This window comes from Pinus tabuliformis, chromosome Q (genome assembly GCF_031772625.1).
Source record: "Pinus tabuliformis cultivar Carrire ecotype Pingquan chromosome Q, CPIR1, whole genome shotgun sequence".
Lineage (NCBI taxonomy): Eukaryota > Viridiplantae > Streptophyta > Pinopsida > Pinales > Pinaceae > Pinus > Pinus tabuliformis.
The window spans coordinates 242,776,548-242,800,878 of record NC_142296.1 but is presented as its reverse complement, the minus strand read 5'-3'; the positions used below and the strand labels follow the sequence as shown (position 1 = coordinate 242,800,878).

At 41.8% G+C, this 24,331-nt stretch overlaps 1 protein-coding gene across 1 annotated transcript in view; it reads left to right on the top strand.

The window, feature by feature from the left end:
- LOC149219092 (uncharacterized) overlaps nucleotides 1-22,549 on the top strand; it is a 259,733-nt gene extending 237,184 nt beyond the window's left edge. The window contains 2 exon segments of the mRNA XM_089384255.1: nucleotides 21,848-21,918; nucleotides 22,098-22,549. Coding sequence (XP_089240381.1) covers nucleotides 21,848-21,918; nucleotides 22,098-22,217 — 191 coding nt within the window. The 3' untranslated portion in view covers nucleotides 22,218-22,549.
- Nucleotides 22,550-24,331: the final 1,782 nt, after the last annotated feature.

Genomic DNA, 24,331 nt, shown 5'->3' with positions numbered 1-24,331 from the left:
TTTAACAAATCTTCAACTGGCTGAAGGGCTTGTCTAGTATTTACAATGAAAGGACCTATTGGCTTGCCTAATTTGAACATATAGCCTTTCTTGGCAGGAACAAAGTGGATTTGATCCACATGCAGGCTCTGCCTGATGAATTCTAGGCAAAGATTCTCATGGGCATAAATATAGGTAAACAGTAAGGAGGAAGCTCACACCCATAAACCCTAATTTCAGTGTAATCCTTGAATAAGTACCAATCACCCACCCTGGTGTCTTTGCTGAGCTGGAGGATTTCTTTTTGTTGGGGCAAAATCCTTGGGGGAGAGACATTGTGAATAATTTTGTATGTTATAGCCATATATGTAGATATGAATTGGGAAAAACCCTCATTGTTGGGTTTCTTCCTAACAGTAACATCCCAATCAAAGACAAACTTTCTCTGTTTGTGGGAATCCATGAGACTGAGGCCCAAGTATTCAAACTCATCCACATGGGTGTATAAGAATAAATAAAACAGAATGGAGTAGTATCTAAAGAATGCAGTGATAGGAAAATGGTGCAGCTAGAATTTAATGGATTCAATAAGGAATGAAGGTATATCGAAAACATGGCCTGGCTACATCATCACTCTCAGAAATCCTATGGCAGCTTTGGTAACATTAGTAGTATCGTCTTCCCCAAAAAGTTGGGCAATCACTATGAGGATGGGCTGTATTGCTTCTGTAAACATAGGTACAAGAAAAGAGTCAACAATTGGCAAGGATAGGTGGCCAGGAGCCAAAATCATCTGCAAGAAAGCTTGTTGTTCCCTAGCTGGAAGAGTGTTATAGCTGTAGAATAGGGTAGTTTCAGTAAATTTTTCAGAGTCAGGAGAAACTGGGTACACCAGAGCCTTTTGGATCATTATCTCCAAGATCTTCACTCCAATAGACGATATGAAGCATTTTTTGTCTTCAACATAAGACACAGCAAGCCATGAAATAAACTCTGGAAAATGATAGACAGATGGTGCAATTTGGTAATACAACCCTGACTCCACTACCCTAAAGGGGTCTTCTCCCTTGAAATGGCGATCATACATGTCAAACCGGAGGTCTGACAGGTGGTAGGGGCATGGCGAGTCATAGATTTGAGATTTTGTGTCCATGAGAGGCTCAATGTTCAAAGAGGGTTTAGCCTCTCATGGTTTAGGGGTTTTAGGTGCAGGCTTCTTCATTTTGAGCATAAGGATAAAAACTATAAATAGAAGGCTCGGGTTACCTAGTCGACCAGGTGAATTTTGGATGAACGACATTGAGGAAGCTCTGGATTGTTTGATACGCGAACAATGTCGTGGACCAATGGAGCGACAAGAGGACTTGACTGCAGGAAATATAATTTTAAATTCAAATGGCTAATGGGTTGGATTTTTATAGGCAAGAGAAAACGGTAACGTGATGACAAGTGAGCTCATGAGAAGGTGACACGTGGCGGTAGGCAATTGGGGGGACAAATGGATGACAAATGGGGGGGAAATACCTTTTACCTTTTATCACAGTGCTTGCTTGTTGACGTTGATGGCACCTCGTGTTGATTTTCCACGACCTTGGGTCTAGGTTAGAGTCTTAAAATCACAGACGCTACCAAACCAAGAATCTCAACCATAAACTACTTTGCAGAGTGGAAGTATAAAGCAGTAAATTACATAAACATAGAACATAGACAACTTTTTAATTTTTCAACCCAACTTCATTATATTAACAACATATAATACAACAATCTAGGGATCTCGTACCAGGGATAATGGCCCTCATACATCCACTAGTACAAGACAAGATACTTTGACCATCTGGCTGTAGCATCTAACAGCTCCTCTCGGTCGTACCCTGTACCTGCCCGGTCCTTCGGCTCCCGATCTGCAACTCCTGCCTCTATCAATGCTCCAAGTCCATCTGGCCACTGAATCTCGGCTATCCAATCTACTCTCTAGTTTTCCCTTCATCCATCAAGGGCACAACTCATCGAGACTCCTGTCGAGTTGTTCACAGCTCCACTTGTGAACAACTCTCAATCTGCCCACTGCTGCTCCTCAGCTACTCTGGTACTTCAGCCCACTATGGTCTTCCTATGCTGCTCCAATGAAGACCAACATAGGGCACAGAGGGCTGCCACCTATCACTGCAAGATGTCCATCTCCTACAGTGAACACGGGTTAGGAGGACTTCCCTTCATCTGCTACAGAAGTCCTTCTCCACACGCACGCCTCGGCTACACAATCCTGCTCTTGGTTGATCAGACCCTTGAGCTTATCAACAACTGCCAGGCTAGCAATCACCTTTGTCCATCAAGGTGCTGCACTTCAGCTTCAACATGGACACTAACACGTTGTCCTCCGGCAGACCATAAGTGTCCAATCTTGTCCACACTTGGTCTTCTCTCACGCTGCCCTCCAACAGTCCTCGAGAGACCAAGTTCATGTTGTAGCATCTGCTCCTAGTTAGGGCATCCCCACACCTGGGAGACCCTTACACATGGCTGCCCACAGACTCCACCAATCTGCCATGTGTCCTCACCTAGGACACCATCAATCCATCGTACATGAGTCGATCTGCAACATACCTTGTTGCTGTTCTCTTGCCTCTTGATCTAGTGTGACTGCTGTCACCTTGGTTGCTTGGTAGGCCTCCCAACAGTTCACGTGGGATCCACCAAACAACTCTTAAGGGCTGCTACAATCGGCACATCAAACAGATCCTTGCAGGAGTCAACCCTTGACCCAATACACCTCTAAGCACGATGTTGTTCACCATGCTACACTATCTTTGTGGGATCTGTCACTAGGGCATCTAATCAACAGATCTTCCCCCTCTCCTTGATTCCCACAATGATGCCTTTAACTGATCCAACACTGATCCTCAAACTAGGATCCAACACACATCTCAACTCTGTTGCAATACTGTTTGCACTATTGTTGGTTGAACTCTTGGTTAGGGCACGTACTGCATCCCTAGTTTCACCCCACAGTTAGCAAACAAGCCCTTCTAGGGTTGCAGTCCACCTTGGAGGGGTTCCTCTCATGCCATGTTGCCCCCTTAGGTTGTTGTCCACCCCTGACAACCCTCCAATTTGGCCCAGTTGTGTGCTATGGCCTGTGGCCTAGCAGCACAACTCTCCTACAGCTTCCAGCCCTTCAAAGTGTACCCAAAAAGTCCTTGGATTTTGCGGTTTAGCAAGTGAAGAGGGGCCTCCTATTATACTGTTGTTATGGGCTCATTCCAACCCCAAAACAACCCTTCATTAGCACTGTACAGAGGTGGTATGGCTTGCGGACTACCACAGTCCTCTTCTTGTGCTCACAGGCCACTCAACACAAATATCCCTCCATCATAAACCCATCCAACAGCCTGCAAATCACCTTCATCACACTCGGCCTACCTGTAGTGGCTTAGTTCTCCATGCAATCACAAAATGGCCTTCAATCCATCAACTTCGGACCCTGTTCAACCCTTGAATCAGCCCTAATCTCCTCACTATCCTTGCCTTTGCTCCTACGACTAAAACAGAACCCTTCTGCCCTCCTACGCCGCACTTTTCATTTGTGATTGTTGCACTTCTTGGATGCTCCAAATGAGACCTCACGTCTCCTATATATAGCCTTTCAAGGCCTCCACGAAAATAACTTGAACCAACACGTCTAATTGTGATTTACTTCAAGTCGGCCTACTTGAAAAAACCATAATTAACATGTCAACTTCAAAATTTATTTTCTCCCAAACGACAACTCGGATTCAGACGATTTTCGATGTGTTGGAATCATCTTTCCGACACAATCATCCTTATCCATCATATGTCGTGAAATCATCATGGTTTTGTCCCACTACACGATGGGTGCCAAAACCCCCAAGCTTGGTCCTCAAGTCCACAAGACTATTTGTGGTGCTTTGACCTCCAACCCTCGAATGTTAGGGCTTGGAGTACCTCCCAAGCTACACAAAAATCAACACCTCGATGTATAGCGTGGCGGGCGTGGTCCCTACCTTTCTCCAGCGGGTGGGAAAGCAGGAGTCGAGATTGAGCCGAGACTGCCTAGAGTTAATCTGGGTCGTCGATCTGCTAGATCTACTTTGTTGACCTTTCTCCTCTGGGGAGTGATGCCAACATAAAAATCGCACCAGTTCCCCCCCATAGTGCTTTTGGGGGATGGACAGGTCACGATGAATGACGATCTGCCCGACACCTACTAGGAATTTAAGCAAAGGGCCTCGCCTTCCATTAACCTTCAACTCTTTGATTGTTGCGTCCATGAAAAGAAAAGTGTTTAATGTTGCCTTTGTCTGAGTGTGTTTAGTGTGCAACAAGCACCCATCTTTTTGTTTCCTTTTGCCAACCTGGGTGTATCTGTTCTTCACCTGCACAGGATAAATCTAGGACCATTCGATGAAGATGTAATCATGCTAAAGAGGAGAACAACAAGATCAAGCTAATGACCTCCAAAGGGTAGTCAGCTAATCCATAAGAGCAAGGAATATCTTAAAATGGGGACTAAGAGAATTTCCCATGACCAACGACAAAGGATCTGTAGGAAACACCTAGGTAAAAAGCACTTTCACATAGGTCATCCAAGCATGGTCCAATACAAGTCATGAGTACAAAGTGGTCACACTTTTGACTAATCATGACACAATATAATTGGCACATCTGAGCATGGTATTTTTAACTCTAACATCATTAGGATAGGCACAAAAGTTGCTCATATGGTGGGTCACACGCGATGAAAAAGAATGAGGTGGATTGAAGTGAATTTGAGGTGAGGTGTAACAAGTTAAAAGTGAATGGAGATAATTGGATAGGGTACATGCATAACTAATCCTAACAAGCCCCAAAAAATTGAGCAAGATCAACCACCTCCTTAACACGTGGGAAGGAGAATATTTGGTCAATACATGTGGAACATGTGAGTGTGAACAAGGTTGAATAAACCCAATGCATTTCTTTATGAGAGTAACCACGATATATATATATATATAGTGTTGGATTTCCTTAACATGTGTGCCAAACAGGAGTGTTACCCTCAAGTTGTGTACATGAACATTGTGAAAATTCCACAACTAGAATCCTATTGCAGCAATTAGAAATTATTCTCCTAATTGTTAATTTAATTTAACAATTTATTTACTGTTTCCTACAACAAATATTGAATAACTCACACTGTAACCTACACAAATAAAACTGCGGAAGAATAAACGTTGGAAGAAATGTTAGCACACACACATAAAATAACACAATTATTTTTAGACAAATGTCCCTAGAAAAACCCAACTTGGGAAAACTAGTGTAGCATGTAGCAGTGATGGCTTTATTTTATTATGCAACAGTGAAATTTGAGTACACCTATGGATGCCCAACTGGCAATCCAAATAGCAAGAAAATCTGGTCAAAATACTAAAGGAAATTACCCTTCTCCCACAAGCAATCTTTGGCTCAACTTTCCCTACTAAAACTCGGCCTCCTTAAGCTCTCCATCAGCCTCTGCGCTGCTCTGCGTAGCTGGCTGGACAGGTTGCTTCGGACTTGTTGAGAAATCTAGGTCATTAGCATTAGGTGATTTCTCTTCTATTAGAGACTTCTTGTGAATGCTTTTTACTTGTTTAGATTAGGATCTTCTTCATGTTAGATTATTAGTGTTCTTCTTTATTAAACAATAACCAATACATGAACATAAATACAAAAGAGACACAACATGTAGGCTATGATCCAGGGCCAAAACCTCTCACTCTTTGAGAGGAAACCCGTGCAAATTCTTCTTATAGAGATTCCAATTGATGAATACTAAGACCAAGACCCTTGACCTATTAGCCACTCCAAGGCCAAGACACACATTCTCTTGTCAATACTCTTCTTGACTCCTCTTCCATCGAGATCTTCATCATTGCCTTGATACCGAGATCTTCATCACTGCCTTGACATCATTTTTTCCTTCACGAGCCCTTATCACAGAGATATGACACCTTACTGCACTTTGATATGACACCGAGACAAAGGTACATATCACTGTAAGGTAGCATCTAGCTGTCCCTTTATCCTCCTTCGACTGATTCATCTGAACCTCTTCACTGCCACTGTGATCTGAGCTGCTACCACCTTAGATTTGTTACCACTGTGATCCATGTTGTTGACTATCCATCCGAAATACAGAGAGAGAGACATCCTATTCGAAACAAAGATCTGAACTTACTTGTTGATTGTGATAGAAGTTTGAATTTATCACTGTTGCAATCCATCCAAAACAGAGATCAAACTGCTTGGAGACCGAACTCATCACTGCTCTCTTCATTTGAACTGTTGATTGTAGTTCACCGAAAAATTTAGAGGAATCCGAACTTCTGTTTCCACCGAAAACTTCAGAGAGATATGACTGAAATTTTGTCTTTGGGGAATAGGTCGAGGTGCCTATTTATAGTGGTTTGTCCGTCATATATAAGCCGACATGAGTTTATGAACCGATGTGTCTTCATTATGTGAGACGACATGAGTTCCTTTATTTATCTTGAGGCCGACATAGGAAGAGGACAGTGCGCTTGTCGTTCGAGGGCTATTTAGAAATTTTCATAGACTCGTATACATTGACACATGCTCAAGAAGAGCTCTTCATACATGACATTAATTCTTTGACTTAAATGACAAATCCTAATGCTCCCAATGGGAGCCATCTAAAATAAAATCACTTGCTTATGAAACCCATGAAGCAAGGCTTACAATAATAATTTTATTTTTCTTCATTACATCATTTACAAAAGTCACAATTACATGTCATTATGAAGACCGAACCTAGGTACACTTTTCAACACTCCCTCTTAACTAGGGAGTTATTCATAATGGTACTTGGTCATTCTCAATCTGAAGAATCAGATTGGTAACTTATAGCATCATATCAACCAGCATTGTCACATAGCAAGGCCTTGACTAACAGCTTTATCTCTCCACAAGATCTGAGCTCAATGCTGGTGAGACCAAAGATTTATAGACACTCTCATCATTGTCTCTCCCGGAACATACCCTACCCGAGTTCCCAGGGTGTGTTCCATGAGGACTATTCTTATCTTGGATTCCCAGTCCTAAAAGAATATCGGTCCTCCATGACTACTCTTTATCTTGGATGCCCTATCTCATCCTCAAAGAGTATGAGATGCCAAGTGATTACCCAATCCTCCATTCTATCCTCCAAAGTGAAGATAAGAATGACGTGTCTATCTCTCCCTCTTAATTAGGAAGGACATATCTATTCCATTAAAGGTATGTACTCATTCTTACACAAGGAATGTACCTAAGCTCCCTCTTGGCTTAGGAATTTCCAAGTTTCCTCCAAGTAAGAAACTTGTTTCCAGGCTCCCTCTTAATTAGGGACCTACAACAACTCCTCAGGTGGAGATAATGGAACAACCAGCTGCTTTGAAGAACTCCTTCCTTTGATGTCATGAATTTCTCTGTCACGGAGCCTTCATCCTTTTGGGACTTCTTCATATGGCATAGACCATCCATCACTTTCATCCATGAGTTAGTCATGTCATTATTCCTTTCATTTCGAAAGTGATTCATCAGTCTTCATCTGGCCTTGCGTCATGTCATATTGCTTTCTTCATGCCATATTTGACAATCTTACATCCTTCTTTATGGTCCTCTTGGAAGTCATCCATAGTTCTTCCCTTTGGCAGTCTTGCATAAGTCCATCCAAATATTTGTTCAAAAATAAGAAATGAACACTTAAATGAAAAACTACCTTTGTGATGGTCTTTCATCATGACATCTTCCTGTAGGTATCAACTGTTGATTTTTGGTAGCACTGGATGTGCTCTAGCCATAAAAATTGATGGAGAGGCTAAGGAACATGAAATCTCCAAGACCCAGAAATCGTTTGGGGAAATTCCACCCAGTTGGAGAGATATTAAAATAATTGAGATTTTTAATGAGACCCTAAGTCTAAACTTAGGAAAATTAAAATATTAATGTGTATTAATATAATATGGGTGAGAAAGTTCTAAATAACGAGGATCAAGCCAGATCTAATCTTAGTCGTTGATTAGGGACTTAATCTCGGCTGTTGAATCATCAACATGAAAAGTATAAGAGAAAGCTTGAGGGTCAGTTGGAGATACACCAAGATAACAAGAGAGATTAGTCAGTTCGATTTTCTGGGGCGAGGTTTGCTGAGAAAATCAAGCAAGTGATCTATTGCAGTGAGGGGCAGTTCAGCAAGAGGCCGAGAATACATAGCAGAGAGGCAGTGAAAGTGTCGGAGAGATAGTGCAGAGCCAAGGAGGGTTGACGCAAAGGTAGCCAGGACTGACGCAAAGGCTAAGGAGGCCAGCGCAGAAGATGAAAAAGGTCGTAAAGCTGACGCAGGCTGCGCAAAACGCTGCAGGGCTGACGCTGGGCTAAAGAGGCTACGCTGAGGAAATTTTGTGGGGAAGACTGGGAGTTGATCAGCTGACACAGAGTCATAGGAGGGTGATATAGTCCCTGGAGGGTGACGCAGTTCTAGAAGATAGCTTGGAGCAGCTTTCGTTGTCCAGCTAAGGAACAATTGAAGTTACTGTGGGGCCAATCATCCGGTTGCTGATTAGCCGGAATATCTGTCTTCGGAGGAAGGTACTACTGCCGAGGATAATCTTTGAAGGGTGAGCCATTTTTGGCACCCTAGTTGTATTCAGAAATAGCATAATAATAAAACCCTCATATTTGTTGCATCGGTTTCCCGCATTGGGTTTTTCCAGGGACGATTGTACAAAAATAATGGTGTCCCTTGTGTTGTCTCAGTTTATTTCAGTTGTTGATTTGTATATTTGTGAAGGCTGCATTTGTGTTTACTTTGATATTTATGCATTTAAATAACTTGTTAATGTAAAGAACAAGTAGGAGATAGTAAACTAGATATTGCAGTAGGGGTTTTTGATGTGTTAGATTCAAAAATTTTCACATGGTATCAGAGGAATTGCAGATCACAGGAGGACTGAAGACACCAACAGAAGAAATCTGAAAATTTGCAGCAGAAGCAGATGTCCCAAGAGACAACATTGTTCAAGAGCTGAAGCGGCAAGGGAAGAAGTGACACAGTTCTTAGAGGATGACGCAGAGGCTCACGCAAAGCCTGCGTCAGCATTTCGAGCCAAGGGAAGGGCCAGCACAGAGACAGAAGGAGGTAGATCAGGGCTATGCAGTGCCCGTCATCTTTCTCAGCCAGGAAGGATTGACGCTAAGGCCAGGAGGAGTTGATACAGATCTCAGTGATTGATTAGAGTCAGAAGGGCTTAGATTCTTCAGTTGTCGGGGCTAAGGGAGCTGTGCAGATTGTGATTTGAGGAGCTGGTCTCAGCTGTCAGATTGACTAGCTGTCTCGGCCGGGGATGGCTTTGTGGCCCAAAAACATTACAAAATTAATTGCCTCATTGAAGGGAGGCACATTACAGGACAAAAAATAAGTCAAAATCAAATGAACATGATAAGAAGATATCTCCGCGCCCATCCCTGTGATCGCCGCTACTTCAGGTTGGATTGTGCTCGCGGTCTGGCCTCCTATGTTACTCAGCTGACTCCTGTCGCTTCAGCCTTTACTGCTTGAACTATTCATCTTTTAAAGTTGGGAGTGGGCGCCATCAGTTTCATGCAGCAGTACTGAAACAGGAGACCCTTGGGCGGTACTTTGTCTTCCCTTTGTATGGGACACCATGCCTGATAATTAAATCCTCCCGAGCTACTAAGTCCCTTTCCACTCCTATCAGTGACGACCTCGATTCCGTATCACAATGGGCCTTTCTAGATCAGCCCATGTTGGGTTTGAATGCACCACCTGTTTTCTTAAAAGCCAAAGCTGCCAACCCATCACACCTTTAAAGTCTCGTCCTGCACTATTGGCGCCCTGATATGCCTGATGATGCACTCATGGTGTAATATGGAGGAGTTTCCAGTGCTGGCCTTTATCACTTAAAATGTTGTGAAACATGCGAGTCCTGATCCCCTTTACTTCTGCCCCTTTCTGTAATTTTCTTGATATGACCGGGGCCTTGAACCAGGTGCTTAGCCTGATGGCATTAGAGCCATTTTCCTTTAAAACGTGAAATCCCGCACTTCGGCGATTTCCAATGCTTGCCCCTTTATATTTCCTCTTGACCCGTACGATCGCTGATTTGCAAGGTCGGGTCCACCGAAGGCATCGCGATCGCAATATGGGAGAGATAGACCCCTTCACCTCTTTTCATAGCGTAGGCCGACTATCCGGACGCAAAGTCTTCATAAGATATGATAAATAAAATATTGCATCGGGGAGGATCCCCCACATATCGAAATCGCAAGCCTAGAGGGACTACAGTGGGGAAGGTCCTTGAATTGTGCGATCGCCAATATGTGATTTGCGATGGGTGATGTCATCACTACCACGTGTCACCCTATGAGTGGTGACACATGGCACCAAGAAATGCCCCCATAGGACCCCCAAAATGACGAATCTGCGTGACATGTGTCTTCCGTACCGCCATGTCATATCCGTACTGCCACGTCAGGATGACATTAGCTGCCATGTGGATTCATAAGGACCAATGATATTCTGCCATGTGGCCCCCTGGAGGAGAGATAAAAAGGCTCACTTGTCCTTGTTTTTGCATTGATTTCCTTTGTTAAAGGATTTCAACCTTCCTCGACGACTTAACATTATATCGGCGTTTCCCCAAATCATGACTTATTTAACCCCAGTCCCATTCAACATTGTCGATCGCCGATCTGCGAGAACTCTGATATGCAGGACCAACCATATTCCGCCACATGCCCCTTGGAGGAGAGGGAAAGGGCCTGCTTGCCCTTAGTTTTTCCTTGCTTTACTTTGTTAATCTTTTTCTCGACCCTTTCGGTACTTTACACTATTATCACAAAATCGCGATATTGCAAGGTTTTAAAGTGGTACCCCCGCTGATTTGCCGATTCACCAATTGCGATGAACTCCCGGGGCCAGCCGATTGCCGATAAGCTCGGTCCCACCGATATGCTCGATTTGCGATATCGGCGATCGGCTGATCGCTGATTTCGCTGCATGCCCTGTTGCTACTTCGAAAAAGCCATCGATCGTCGATAAGCTTGGTCCCGCCAATATGCTTGGGCCCCGCCCATCATCGATTTGCTAATGCGACATGCCTTAGACCCGCCAATCTGCGATTCGCGATATCGACGATCGGCGGATTGCAGATTTTGCTTTCTACCCCTGTTGTTGCCTCAGAAGAGCCCCGATTTGTGATTTGCAATGGCCCACCGTCTTGTGATTTGCGATGGCCTGCTGTCTTGCGATTTGCAATATCGGCGATTGGCGATTTCCATGGCCAAGTGCTTATGTGCCACCCCTTTGAGCCTGCGATCGTCAATATGCAATATTGGCACTCTACGCCGTGACCCACCGATGCGATATGTGCCATGAGCCTCTGATATGCCCGATACGCCGATAGACCGGACCCGCCGATATGCGATTTGCGATATCGGCGATCGGTTGATCGCGACTTCAAGTGTCTTCCTCTTTGTAGCTACTTTGGTAAGCTCCGATCTGCGATTTGCGATGAGCCTGACCCTTAACCATTTTTCTTTGTTTTCTAGCTTTGAAAGTGTACCTTCAATCTGCTCTAACTTCTGATCCAAGAGTCCATTTTCAACGTTCCATATATCGTTGGAAAGCTTGTTCCAAGCACTATGCGACAGAGAGGGTCTTATCAGGCTTTGAGTACTTTTGCGGCCTGGGAGATGGCTTCAAACTTCACTACTCTCTGGCAACTTTGATCAACTGAAAACTCATAATGCAGTGAGTGACAACAAACCCATTGGAGGAATTTGGACCCAGGTGGGAGAAATGATAAATGGTGCTATTATGAGTAGAAAGGGGGTAATATATGTGGATGAGGGAGCAGGTGCACGCAACCAAAATCAAGGTTTCCCATGAAGTACCATCCCTAAAGCCAAAGGGTCAGTAAAAGAGATCCCACGGGACCAAAATCCAAGGCTAACATCCAATGGGGTCTAGGGGACAAGAGCACAAACCTAGCCCATCCTTTCTGTCGAATGCCCCCACTAATCCATGCCCAGAAGTGTCCATGATAAACAAACTACAATACTCAATTACCAAATGACAAGGCATACCTTTAGGTTCGGGAGGCCCAACTTCAAACATATGATCACGGCAGATGGGTGAGGGACCACATGGCTGCCTCAGGTAGTGGAGAAATGGCACAATGAGCTAGTTGGTGGTTGCAAGGGGCTATCGGCTGAGGACTATCTTGGAGAAATTTTCTCCTAGGGATGTCGCCCACAAAATGGTGGGTAACAATGACCATATTTCAAAAAATCTCGTTTCCATTCTGCATCTAATGGCATTAATGAGGTGGAATTATGGGAATTCTATCAAAAATAACAACCCCTAAAGCCAGTCGTCCTCAAGATATGTTCTAAAATCCCATTGCAACATAAAAAGTGAGTTGTCTCACACCTAAATTCCATTAGGTAGAGAAACATCAAGGATCATCTTCTAACTTCACAATAACAAATAGAATTCAAACTTTCCAAGTTTAGGTATTATGGGAGCACTATTAACCTGTAATATCCCTACTTAGGAAATACAGTGATAAACAAAGCAAAAGTAAACATGCACACACAAAAAATCAGATACATAAGTGAACACCTAGAAAATCTCCAAAAACGTCATCCAGCTGAGCCAATTTATTATGTGAAGTAGTAGCACAATAGGGGTATGTTAGGAGTGCACCTAGGCTTGCCAAAAAGGCAAGCTAGACAAGCCCCAGGTAGGAAAATAATATGTCCGGATGTGGAAATGTACTACTCCAACTATGCTCTGCGCTGCCCTGGAAAAACTGTTTTGTCTACTGGAAAGAACCTGTTGAAAGACCCTCCTACAATTGTCAGAAAATTCTGGGAAATTAACCCCGAGCTCCTCTCCAAAATCCCACCAAAACCCAAAAAAGGGTTTGGTCTGGCTCTGACCCCCGAAATTGACCCCCAAATACCACGACCTCCACAACTGGCTAGAAAATACGGCCCTCCTGGAAAATCTTTGTTGCAACCCTCCAAATGGTGCCAAAATGTTGGGCTTTACTCCCCCAGATGTCTCCCTCAATTCCCTTGCTCAACCCAACTACACAAGCCAACTCCTCAACTCCCACGTGTGCCCAGAAAATGCCCTCTGCGCAAGTCCATGTAGTCCACTAGAAGACCATGCTAAAGCAACAAGGGTCCCCTCCAAGATTACGTTGTTCTTGCCCCAAAACCTTCAGCAAAATATGGTGAAATTCGCCCCCTGGAATCCTCCACGAATTTGTTGCTCTTGCTGATCTCCCAAATGCAACTCGTACTCCTTCCCACGCCCAGAAAGCAGCAATGAAGCCCCACGAAATCCCTGTGACAATGTTGGACCAACTCTCAATGGATAAGACTTCCCTCCTTGGGCTGGCACTCGAAGTCCACCGAAGCAAGGGGTGAGAAACTCGCTTGAGAATCTCGAGTGCAGACTCTACTAAACAACTCAAGCATGCTAGGTGCAAGTAATTGTCAAATTTCAAAAAGCCCCTATAGCTACCATCCTCCTTCAATTTATAATTCTTTCCTTGCCTCCTTATGTGGGTCCCTCCACCTAGCATTTTCATCCTCCTTCCCTTGGCAATTCGAATTTTTTCCCAAGGGAGTGCTATTTCATGAGGGGTGGCCCCACGTCCCACTAGCCAAATAATTGCAGCCTCCCCTTCTCCCAAGCATATTCCAAAGCACCTTGGCCCCTAAAATAGTCAAAATTGCAAAATTGTGAATCTTCCTTTAGAAAATAAAATTATTTTAGGAAGGGACATTACATAACCCCTATTACATATCTCAACAACCAAGAAGAGAAGTAGTTCCCAAGAAAGCCAATCAAGGGGCACTATTGAGAGATGGTATGGTTTGGCAAGTAACTTCATGTGTTGAATTGTATAGCCATGATAAAGTTGTTTAAGATATTCATCCATGTGAGTGCCTTTGAAATACGAGGGAGCACCTATACATTGAATTACCCTTTTCTTGATAATGTGTCTTTTTACCTCTTAGTTTCCTTTCTCTTTGTTTATTTAATATTTTTTGCTTTTAACTTTTATTTTATTTCATTTTAGTCCTTTTCTAAGTATGCATTACCCTTTTCTTGATAATGTGTCTTTTTACCTCTTAGTTTCCTTTCTCTTTGTTTATTTAATAGTTTTTGCTTTTAACCTTTATTTTATTTCATTTTAGTCCTTTTCTAAGTATGCATTTCATTCCATCGGACTTTGGGTAATGGCTTCATAATGAAAGGGTATTGCTCATGCTTTGTTTCCTTTGGTTTTTGACTTTTCTTTTTTCTTATTTGCTCTTACCACTTTTTAATAGCGACGTTCTTCTCATGGGATTATGAAGTAAGAACATTTTTTGTGACATATGACAACCAACCCAAGGGTGGGACAGTGAAAATCGGGAAGGATGGAGGATGTTTGGTATGGATTAGGATAGTGTATATGCTACACCTGTCAAAACCCACCACTAGTACAACTCAATCTAAGAGTGACAACCTTCTTATTTGCTCTTTGCCTCGAACTTATCACTTTTTAATAGTGAAGTTCTTCTCATGGGATTATGAAGTACAAACATTCTTTTGTGACATATGACAACCAACCCAAGGATGGGACAATGAAAATCGGCAAGGATGGAGAGTGTTTGGTATGGATTAGAATAATGTATATGCTACACCCATCAAAACCCACCACTAGACGACTCAATCTAAGAGTGACAACCCTTATATCAAGGATGAGGATTGCCCAACAAGGTGAAAGGAGGCAAATAGCACAAATTTAAAATATCATGATTTATTATTTGACTCAACCAATGATCACCACTTGCATGAAAGATATATAAGACACTAATACTCAATATGAAGCAATGAAATAGTGTACTTCATGTGTGTGAAGCACCATATTCATAATCATCACAGTCATCAAATGGGAGTAAGCTGAGTAAATGTGGAAAGAATCTCTTCTTTATTGTCCATAGAGAACCATGGATCTCATATGTGAAAATGTCATTTGTGGTAAGAATCACAAGAGACAGTGTTTAACATGTTAGTGTTGATTTTGGGTAGCATCGGATGTACTTTAGCCATGAAATTTGGTGGAGAGGCTAAGGCACATGAGATCTCCAAAACCCAGAAATCATTTGGAGAAATTCCACCTAGAAGAGGAGCTATTAAAATAATTAATATTTTTAATGAGTTCTTAAGTCTAAACTTGGGAAAATAAAAATATTAATGTGTATTAATAAAATATGGGTGAGAAATTTCTAAGTGACGAGGATCAAGCAAATTCTAATCTTAGCTGTTGATTAGGGACTTAATCTCGGTCATTGATTCATCAACAAGAAAAGTATAGGAGGATGCTTGAGGGTTAGTTGGAGATACACCAAGTGATCAAAGAATTCGATTTTCTGGGGCGAGGTTTGCTGAGGAAATCAAGTTAGTAATCAGAGTTGCAGTGAGGGGCAATTCAGTGAGAGATTTTCATCCGAGGCTGAAGAATACATAGCAGAGAGGTAGTGCAGTGCTGGGAGAGACATCGCAGGCCCTAGAAGGGTTGACGCAGAGGCCAAAGAGCTGACATAGAGGACGCAGAAGGCTGACGCAGGTGACGCAGAAGCCGTAGAGGCTTACGCTAGGGAGATTCTATGGAGCAGACTGGGAGCAGTTCAGCAAATTCTGAGCCGCAAGAGGGTGACGCAACTCCTGAAGGAGTGACGCAGTTCCAAAGCAGTGCTTGGAGCAACTTTCACTATCCAGCATAGGGAACAACTGGAGTCGTTGTGGGGTTTGATCATTCGCTTGCTGATTTACCGGAATATCTGTCTCCGGATAGAGGTGATATTGCCAAGGATATTCTCTGTTGGGTGAGCCATTTCTGGCACCCTAGTTGTATTCACGAATTTGCTTAATAATACAAACCCTCTATATGTTGCACCGGTTTTCCCGAATTGGGTTTTTCCAGGGACGATTGCCAAAAAGTAACGGTGTCCCTTGTGTTATTGTCTCTGTTTATTTCAGTGCATGGTCTATATATTTGTGAAGGCTGCAATAGTGTTTACTTCGATGTTTATGCAATTAAATAACTTGTTAATGTAAAGAACAAGTAGGAGATTGTAAACCAATAATTGCAATAGGGGTTTCTAATGTGTTAGATTCAAGAATTTTCACATGATATCAGAGCGATTGTAGATCATAGGCAATTGAAGACACCAGCCAAGAAATCTAAGAATTTGCAGCAGAGAAGCAATTGTCCTGAGAGACAGCATTGTTCCAGAGCTGAAGATGCAAGAGGAGGAGTGACGTAGTGCAGAGAGTGTGACGCAGAGGCTCACGCAATGCCTGCGTCAGCATTCTGAGCTGGGAGAAGAAGACGCAGTAGCTGGGAGGAGCCCACGCAGTCACTGCGTCAGCCATCAAGGCCAACGCAGAGGTAGAGGAGGGCAAATCAGGCTCACGCAGAGCCATGTCATCCTTCTGAACCAGGAAAGATTGACACAGTTGGTTGGGAGGCGCAGATTTAGTCCACGCAAAGATTGCGCAAAGCCCGAAGAGCTCAGATTCTTCAAGTTGTCGGGGCTAAGGGAGCTGTGCAGATTTTGATTTGTGGAGTTGGTGGGACGTTGTTTCTATCGATGCAGAACAGTGTCTAAGGAGACTGAACCAAGGTAGAGGGAAGCACTACCTCGACAGATTTCTAGCCAAGAAATCTAGATCCGAGTTGGAGCAGCAAAGGAGGATTGGAGAGGAGTAATTCGACGGTTGGCTGGAGGAATTCCGAGAGGGAAATCAAGACTTAGAGCAAGTCTAGAGAAAAGGAGCAGAGATGGAAGTGAACGGATTGAGGGATCAGGACAGAATGGGCGGGGCTTCCAATTTTGTCATCTGGAAGGCCACGATCCTAGCAATCTTAGATAAACATCGCATCAAGGACTATGCCTTGAAAACAATAGCTGTCCCAATTGAAGCTGATGCAACTGAGAAGTATGAGGAGGCCCAGGCAAAGACGAAGGCGAAATGCATGATCCTAGACGGGGTCAAGGATCCTGTCATACCACATATTGCTGAGAAAAAGACAACAAAGGAGATGTGGGACACCCTAACCACCTTATACCAGGGATCTTTCGTGCAGCGAAAGATGTTTTTGGAGAATCAGCTGAGCTCATATCAGATGTAGAAAGGAGAGGAGATAGATCCCTTCCTTCTCAGGTTGCAGGGGATTCGTGACCAGCTTACTTCCGTGGGGTTTACTCCAGATCAAAAGTTCTTAGTCAGGACTGCCCTGAATACAATCTCCGAGGAATGGGAGACATTTGTCCAAAGCATTTTGGGCAGAGCGACTCTCCCCAGTTGGGAGGAGATGTGGGCAGCTCTTCAACAGGAAGAGCTTAGGAGATTGACCAAGGCAGGGAGTAGTGGAAAGGGAGTTCGAATCAAGGAGGAGGAGGAGGATGCAGCTCTCGCATCAGCGGGACAACAAGGACTACAGAAGAGGAAGAAGAAAGACATCTCCAAGGTCAAGTGCTTCAACTATGGGGAGCTGGGACATTATGCCTCTCAGTGCCCCAGGAAGAAAGGAAAGGGAGAAGCTTCTGATTCAAAGGTTGCTCCAGCAAAGGCGAAGAAGGATGTCGAGACTAATGATGATTGTCCCATGAGTGCTCATGCACCTCTATAGAAGAGGTGGGGAGACTTGGAGCTGTAGTCAAGAGGACTACAGAAGGGGGCAGGATCCTTGAGGTGCCCAAACTCTTGGATCACATCCGGCTACGGGAGCCCTTAAAGGCAGTAGCATGATAACAAGTGTCGGGTGGAGCAAGGTGCGATGGAGCGACAAGGCAGTCCTAGAGTGCAGAAGTTTGTAGCAACGCAATGGCAGTAGAGGGAGCACAGGATAGCAGCAGAGGTAGCTTTAGCATCACGAGGTTTCCAGACTAACTAGGATGTCAGTGTTTGGGTGAAGTCAGTTACTTACTTCTCGATAACTGAGTTGCAATGCAGCAGTTAGCAGTGGCAATGTTATGGGCAGCATGAGGCATCTTTTTCAGAGGGAGTTGCAGTACAGATGTAGCAGTGGCAGTGGCAGTGTCATGGGCGGCAGTACATGAAACAACAGTGCAGTGGATGTGGGGTAGTAGTACAGGAAGCAACAGTGCAGTGGATGTGGGACAACAGGCCCATCAGCACAGAGGACTGATGCAGAAGATCAGTGTGATGCTTCTATGGTAAAGCATTGTTAGAGCACATTCCTTACTAAGAGGGAGTGTTGATTTTGGGTAGCATCAGATGTGATCTAGCCATGAAATTTGGTGGAGAGGCTAAAGCACATGAGATCTCCAAAACCCAGAAATCGTTTGGAGAAATTCCACCCAGATGAAGAGTTATTAAAATAATTAATATTTTTAATGAGTTCCTGAGTCTAAACTTAGGAAAATAAAAATATCAATGTGTATTAATAAAATATGGGTGAGAAAGTTCTAAGTGACGAGGATCAAGCCAGTTCTAATCTTAGTCGTTGATTACGGACTTAATCGCGGCCGTTGATTTGTCAACAAGAAAAGTATAAGAGGAGGCCTGAGGGTCAGTTGGAGATACGCCAGGTGATCAAAGAATTCGATTTTTTGGGTTGAAGTTTGCTGAGGAAATCGAGTTAGTGATCAGAGTTGCAATGAGAGGCAGTTTAGCAAGGGATTTTCATCCGAAGCTGAAGAATACATAGCAGAGAGGCAGCGCAGTGCCGAAAGAAACAGCACAGGCCCTAGAAGGGCTGACGCAGAGGCCGAAGAGCTGACGCAGAAGACGCAGTAGGCTGACACAGGTGATGCAAAAGCCGTAGAGGTTGACGCTGGGCCTCAGAGGCAGCACTGGGGAGATTCTGTGGGGCAGACTGGGAGCAGATCAGCAGATTCTGAGCTGGGAGAGGGTGACGCATCTCTTGAAGGAGTGGCACAATTCCAGAGTAGTTCTTGGAGCAACTTTCGCTGTCTAGCATAGGGAACAGCCGGAGTCATTGTGGGGTTTGATAATTCGCTTGCTGATTTACCAGAATATATGTCTCCGGATAGAGGTGCTACCGCCAAGGATATTCTCTGTTGGGTGAGCCATTTCTGGCACCCTAGTTGTATTCACGAATCTGCTTAATAATACAAACCCTCTATATGCTGCACCGGTTTTCCTGAATTGGATTTTTCCGGGGACGATTATCCAAAAATAACGGTGTCCCTTGTGTTATTGTCTCTGTTTATTTCAGTGAATGATCTATATATTTGTGAAGGCTGCAATAGTGTTTACTTTGATGTTTATGCAATTAAATAACTTGTTAATGTAAAGAACAAGTAGGAGATTGTAAACCAGTAATTGCAATAGGGGTTTCTGATGTGTTAGATTCAGGAATTTTCACAGTTAGGGGGTAACATGACAGATACAACTACATGCCAAAAAATGTCTGATACCTTTTTTTAATGCCCATCAAATTCTGCTAGCCACCAAGCATACTATCTTTTGTGCTATTTGTGCCAAGAAAATATTTCCGAAGTGTCCATGCTGGTTGAGCGGTAAGTTGGGGGTGACTTGGTTTCAAATTTTGCAATCGACACTTCTTGCCTGCCAATCTGAACATTGACAATTGTTTGGAATCCTATCTTAAAAGATAAGATTATCTGATTAACTATAGTAAAGTAGTTTAAATGGGTTGGGCTTTGTAAACCACTAGAGTATATCTATTTTCATTCCAGGTTTATTAAGCATATTCACTCCAGGTCTATTAAGCATTGAGCTGGATTAAAAATAAACAAAAAGCAATTAATCTTTTTTAGGGAAAGATTATCCAGGCTAAATACAGTAATATAGTTTAAATGGATTGGACTTTGTAAACAATCAGTCTAAATCCATGGTTTTAACTCTGGATCTACATAGAGAGGGATCCAAAAAAACAATTAAAAAATGATTAAGATATATATCTTTAGGTGCTTAAAAGATCCCAAGTTAAGATGGACAGTATATTGTTTGATACTGTGGGTTGATTAAAAAACCAGTCATGAACAGTCACTAATGATACCAAACAGAATTGCCTCTCTCTTTCTCTCTTCATATACAATAGGCCTTTTTCCCCCTCTTATATATACTCTCTTTTAATTTGGCAATTTTTATACGTTTCATGGATACCTTTCAGCATTCACGATCATCATTCTATAAATGAGTAAAACATTTACTCTGTACTAGCACTCTTCACCATACATTCTAGCATTTTATCCATAGTTAGTTCCTACTAAAGACTTCTGAAATAATTACAAAAAGTAGTTCCTCCAGTGTCTCAGTCCCATAAAATCTGAAATATAATATTATTTGCCGTAGTCTAACCAGATTGCTTTTTTCTCCTGAAAATCATGAAAATTCCGGCTATATTTTGATAAAATCTGGCAGGAATTTTTCTAAATCCAAATTACAGCCATTAAAATTCAATATTTTGGGTGCATCAAAAATTTTTGATGGTGCTGAATCCATTTCCATGATTCAAACACTGCTACTAAAAGATTTTTTGAATTTTTTTTGCCCACATTCCGGCCACTTTTGGCCGTCCTGGCAATTCCTCCACCTCCGTAGACGACTCGATAATATTCATCCCTCCTTATATGATAAGGCCCATCGCTTTGATTCATCATTACGTGTAGTCAATAAAAAAGAACCTGAAACATATCATGACTGTCCATAGTAAAAGTTCTGTGCATAAAACTCAGATTTTAAAGAGCCTGAAACATATCATGACCATCCATTCAGTAAAATTTCTGTGAGCAAAACCCAGATTTAAAAATCAGGAAAAGGACTCTGGATCATATTCAGCAATGAACAGTCAGTAATGATACCAAACAGAATTGCCTCTCTCTTTATAATAGTCCCTTTTTTCCCTCTTATATATACTCCACGGAAAAAAAGTTGCAATTTGGCAATTTTAATACATTTCATGGATGCCTTTCAGCATTCACGATCATCATTCTATAAACGAGAAAAAAAATTACTCTTTGTAGTAGCACTCTTCACCATACATTCTAGCATTTTATCCATAGTTAGTTCCTACTAAAGACTTCTGAAATACTTAAAAAAAGTCGTTCCTCCAGTGTCTCAGTCCCATAAAATCTGAAATATAACATTATTCAGCCCTCCTTATATAATAAGGTCCATCGCTTTGATTCATATTACGTGTAGTCAATAAAAAAGAACATGACTGTCCATAGTAAAAGTTCTATGCATAAAACACAGATTTTATAGAACCTGAAATATATCATGACTATCCATGCAGTAAAAGTTTTGTGAACAAAACTCAGATTTAAAAATCAGGAAAAGGACTCTGGATCATATTCAGCAATGAGGTCTTCCTGATGTTCCCACACATGCCAGGATCTTGGTGCCATCTCTAAACTTGTTTTAGAAACGGAGTTTGCCAAAGTACTCCTCTCTGTACAGATGTAAGAAAGTGATTTCATTAAAAACGTGCTTGAAATTTAATATTTCCTCACCTAGTAAAGAGGTCCGAATAAAAAAAAGAGCAAAAAAGTTTAAGATAGTCTCGATTGAAAAAAGTTGATATAAAGCTTTGAATGATTATGACTGGGTTACTATTTTTTTTGTTTAAAAATTATTATTATTATTAAAACATATTATATTAATTCAATAAACGCCCACATCACAGATATAGGAAGGACAATCTCTTCAATACTGTGCTATAGAATGCACTGTTGATACTACAGCACATCTAATATTCTTTTCTTGTTTAACTTGCAGCGTTGTTCCTATCCAATGAAGCACCATTTAATTGCCCGGGATTCAGTCTCATTTGTGCTGCATTTGTAATGGTAGATATTTGCCAATAAATTTATTTATTTTACTCTATTTTAGGTTCTTAGTTTCATTCAAATTAATTTAACTTGCAATGCAACCAAGCCCACCTCGCTCGATAAACTTGGAGACATAAAGTTCAACGATTTTATCTGATAGACAATCGGAGAATTCTTAGACTGTTTTCTTGATGCAGGTGATTGCATTCATCCAGGCTTCTGTGATGAGGCCGAAAGTTACAGACCATGTGCAAGTGTTGTCCCTCGAAGATGAGCAAGCAACAGTGAATGCTCCCTTGATATCCTCTAGTGACTGAGCTCCCCAAACAAAAGACATCGATAAGTGGATCAACTGTTATATAGCCTTCCACCATCCATACTATAAAATCAACTGTAATGTAGCCTTCCGCCATCCATACTATAAACAAAAGACATCGATAAGTGGATCAACTGTTATATAGCCTTCCACCAGCCATACTATAAAATCAACTGTAATGTAGCCTTCCGCCATCCATACTATAAAATCAGCTGTAATGTAGCCTTCCACCACATGGTAGGCCATCTGAATGTAGATTTAGAGTATTTTATTTGTACAGATGTATATATATATCACTTCTTTTTCAAATGAAAAAATATACTTTTAATATTTCATAGGAAATCAAAAAGTACAATATCTTCGCTGCATAGCAGCTCAGCTTAAAAACTGGGCTGAGAAAAAATCCCAAATATATTTTAGACCTTAAACATATTTTAAAACTTAACTAAATCCTATTTAAATAGGATCAAATAGGTTAAAGGACAAAAAAGAACAACACATATATCACACTTATAACGGAACTATGAGTGAAATATCTCGGGGATGGTACAGAAATCTATGCTTTGTACACTGACCTAAAATTGATAGCAACTGTACTATAATTGCATATATCACATTCTTGTTATTTAGCCAACTAGAGCTAGGTCCTTTTCTTCTGTATAGGTATTTTTTGTTACATGAATTGGGGCCATTTCAGACCAGAAGGACTTATTAAATTATCAGAGAATTGCTTAATTATGGTCTTTGGCACCGCAATCTATTGATGATGTATGTTAAAGACTCCTTATCACTTTGCATACTTTCAACTGACTTATTAAATTATCAGAAAATTGCTTAATTTGTCTTTGGCACCACAATCTATTGATGATGTATGTTGAAGACTCATCACTTTGCATACTTTCAACCGACTTATGCTCGACTGTAATGAAGGCATCTGATTATCAATGCAGTTTAGGATATTGCTTTGACATTAAATAGATTCAAACACATTTATTGCAAAAGAAAAGGAGGAATTATTATAGTTTATGGATGTCAAATAAATTTAACTGGAACTTGGAATGAAGTCTTTACCCTACTGAAATGAAAGAATCTTTCAAGGCCTTAATTGTGGAAGTATTTACCCCGGCCATAAAGATAAAATTACATTATGGAAGATCACACATTGTATTAATCAAATAATGTTATATATAAATACATGTAGTGTTTCCTCAAGATAGGTAGACAATCTTGGACACACAATCACTTTGTTGAGAGAAGATCTCAACCACACGCCAATCTAGGAAACATCTAGATCTCAACAACTTCTAAACATTAGGAATGGACTCCTGCACATAGAATAAATCACAACAAAGACAAGTAGGAATTATATTTCCAAGTCGCCCCCTTAATGACTACTTGTCTCAATCTTAATCAACAAAATCTAGCTATGGTCCTCATGTTTACAAACATGATAAAAAAAAATATGTTGATGTCCATATAAAGGAACAACCACCTACCGGAATGCATGAGTACCAACCGCTGCAACTACTAGTCTATTAGGATGTTCTTTGTGTACATGGTTTAGTCAACCATTATCTGCATAGTTGTACCTGTACTAGTAAATCCCCCTCCATCATTGTCATCATGGGTTTTTTATCGTCATCATAGGTTTTCTCAGATTACCTATAACCATGCTTTAGGTTTTATCGGCTTACCCTAAACCATGCCCAAGGTTTTGTCGGCTAACCCTAAACCACGCTTAAGGTTTTGTCGGTTGACCCTAAACCATGCTACAGGAATCCATGTCCACTTCACTCTCACAAGCGGTTTCTGGCTTACCACAAACCTGCACTTCCAAAGTGGTTTTAAGATTACCACGAACTTTATGGGGGTACACATGAATTATAAGGCTAACAACACAACTTTAGGGACATAATATTACAAACCTTTCAAGGACCACTAGAAAACAACATCGACTTGCTTACACTTAAGATGTGTGACTCATAATACAACATGCTCGTGAGTCTATCCCACAAACTCACACAAACTTTCACTTTGTTATCTATCATACTTTAATTTTTGATGTAGCTCCAACCACTATCCTTTGATGCCATCTTCACTGTCATGTCTTCATCA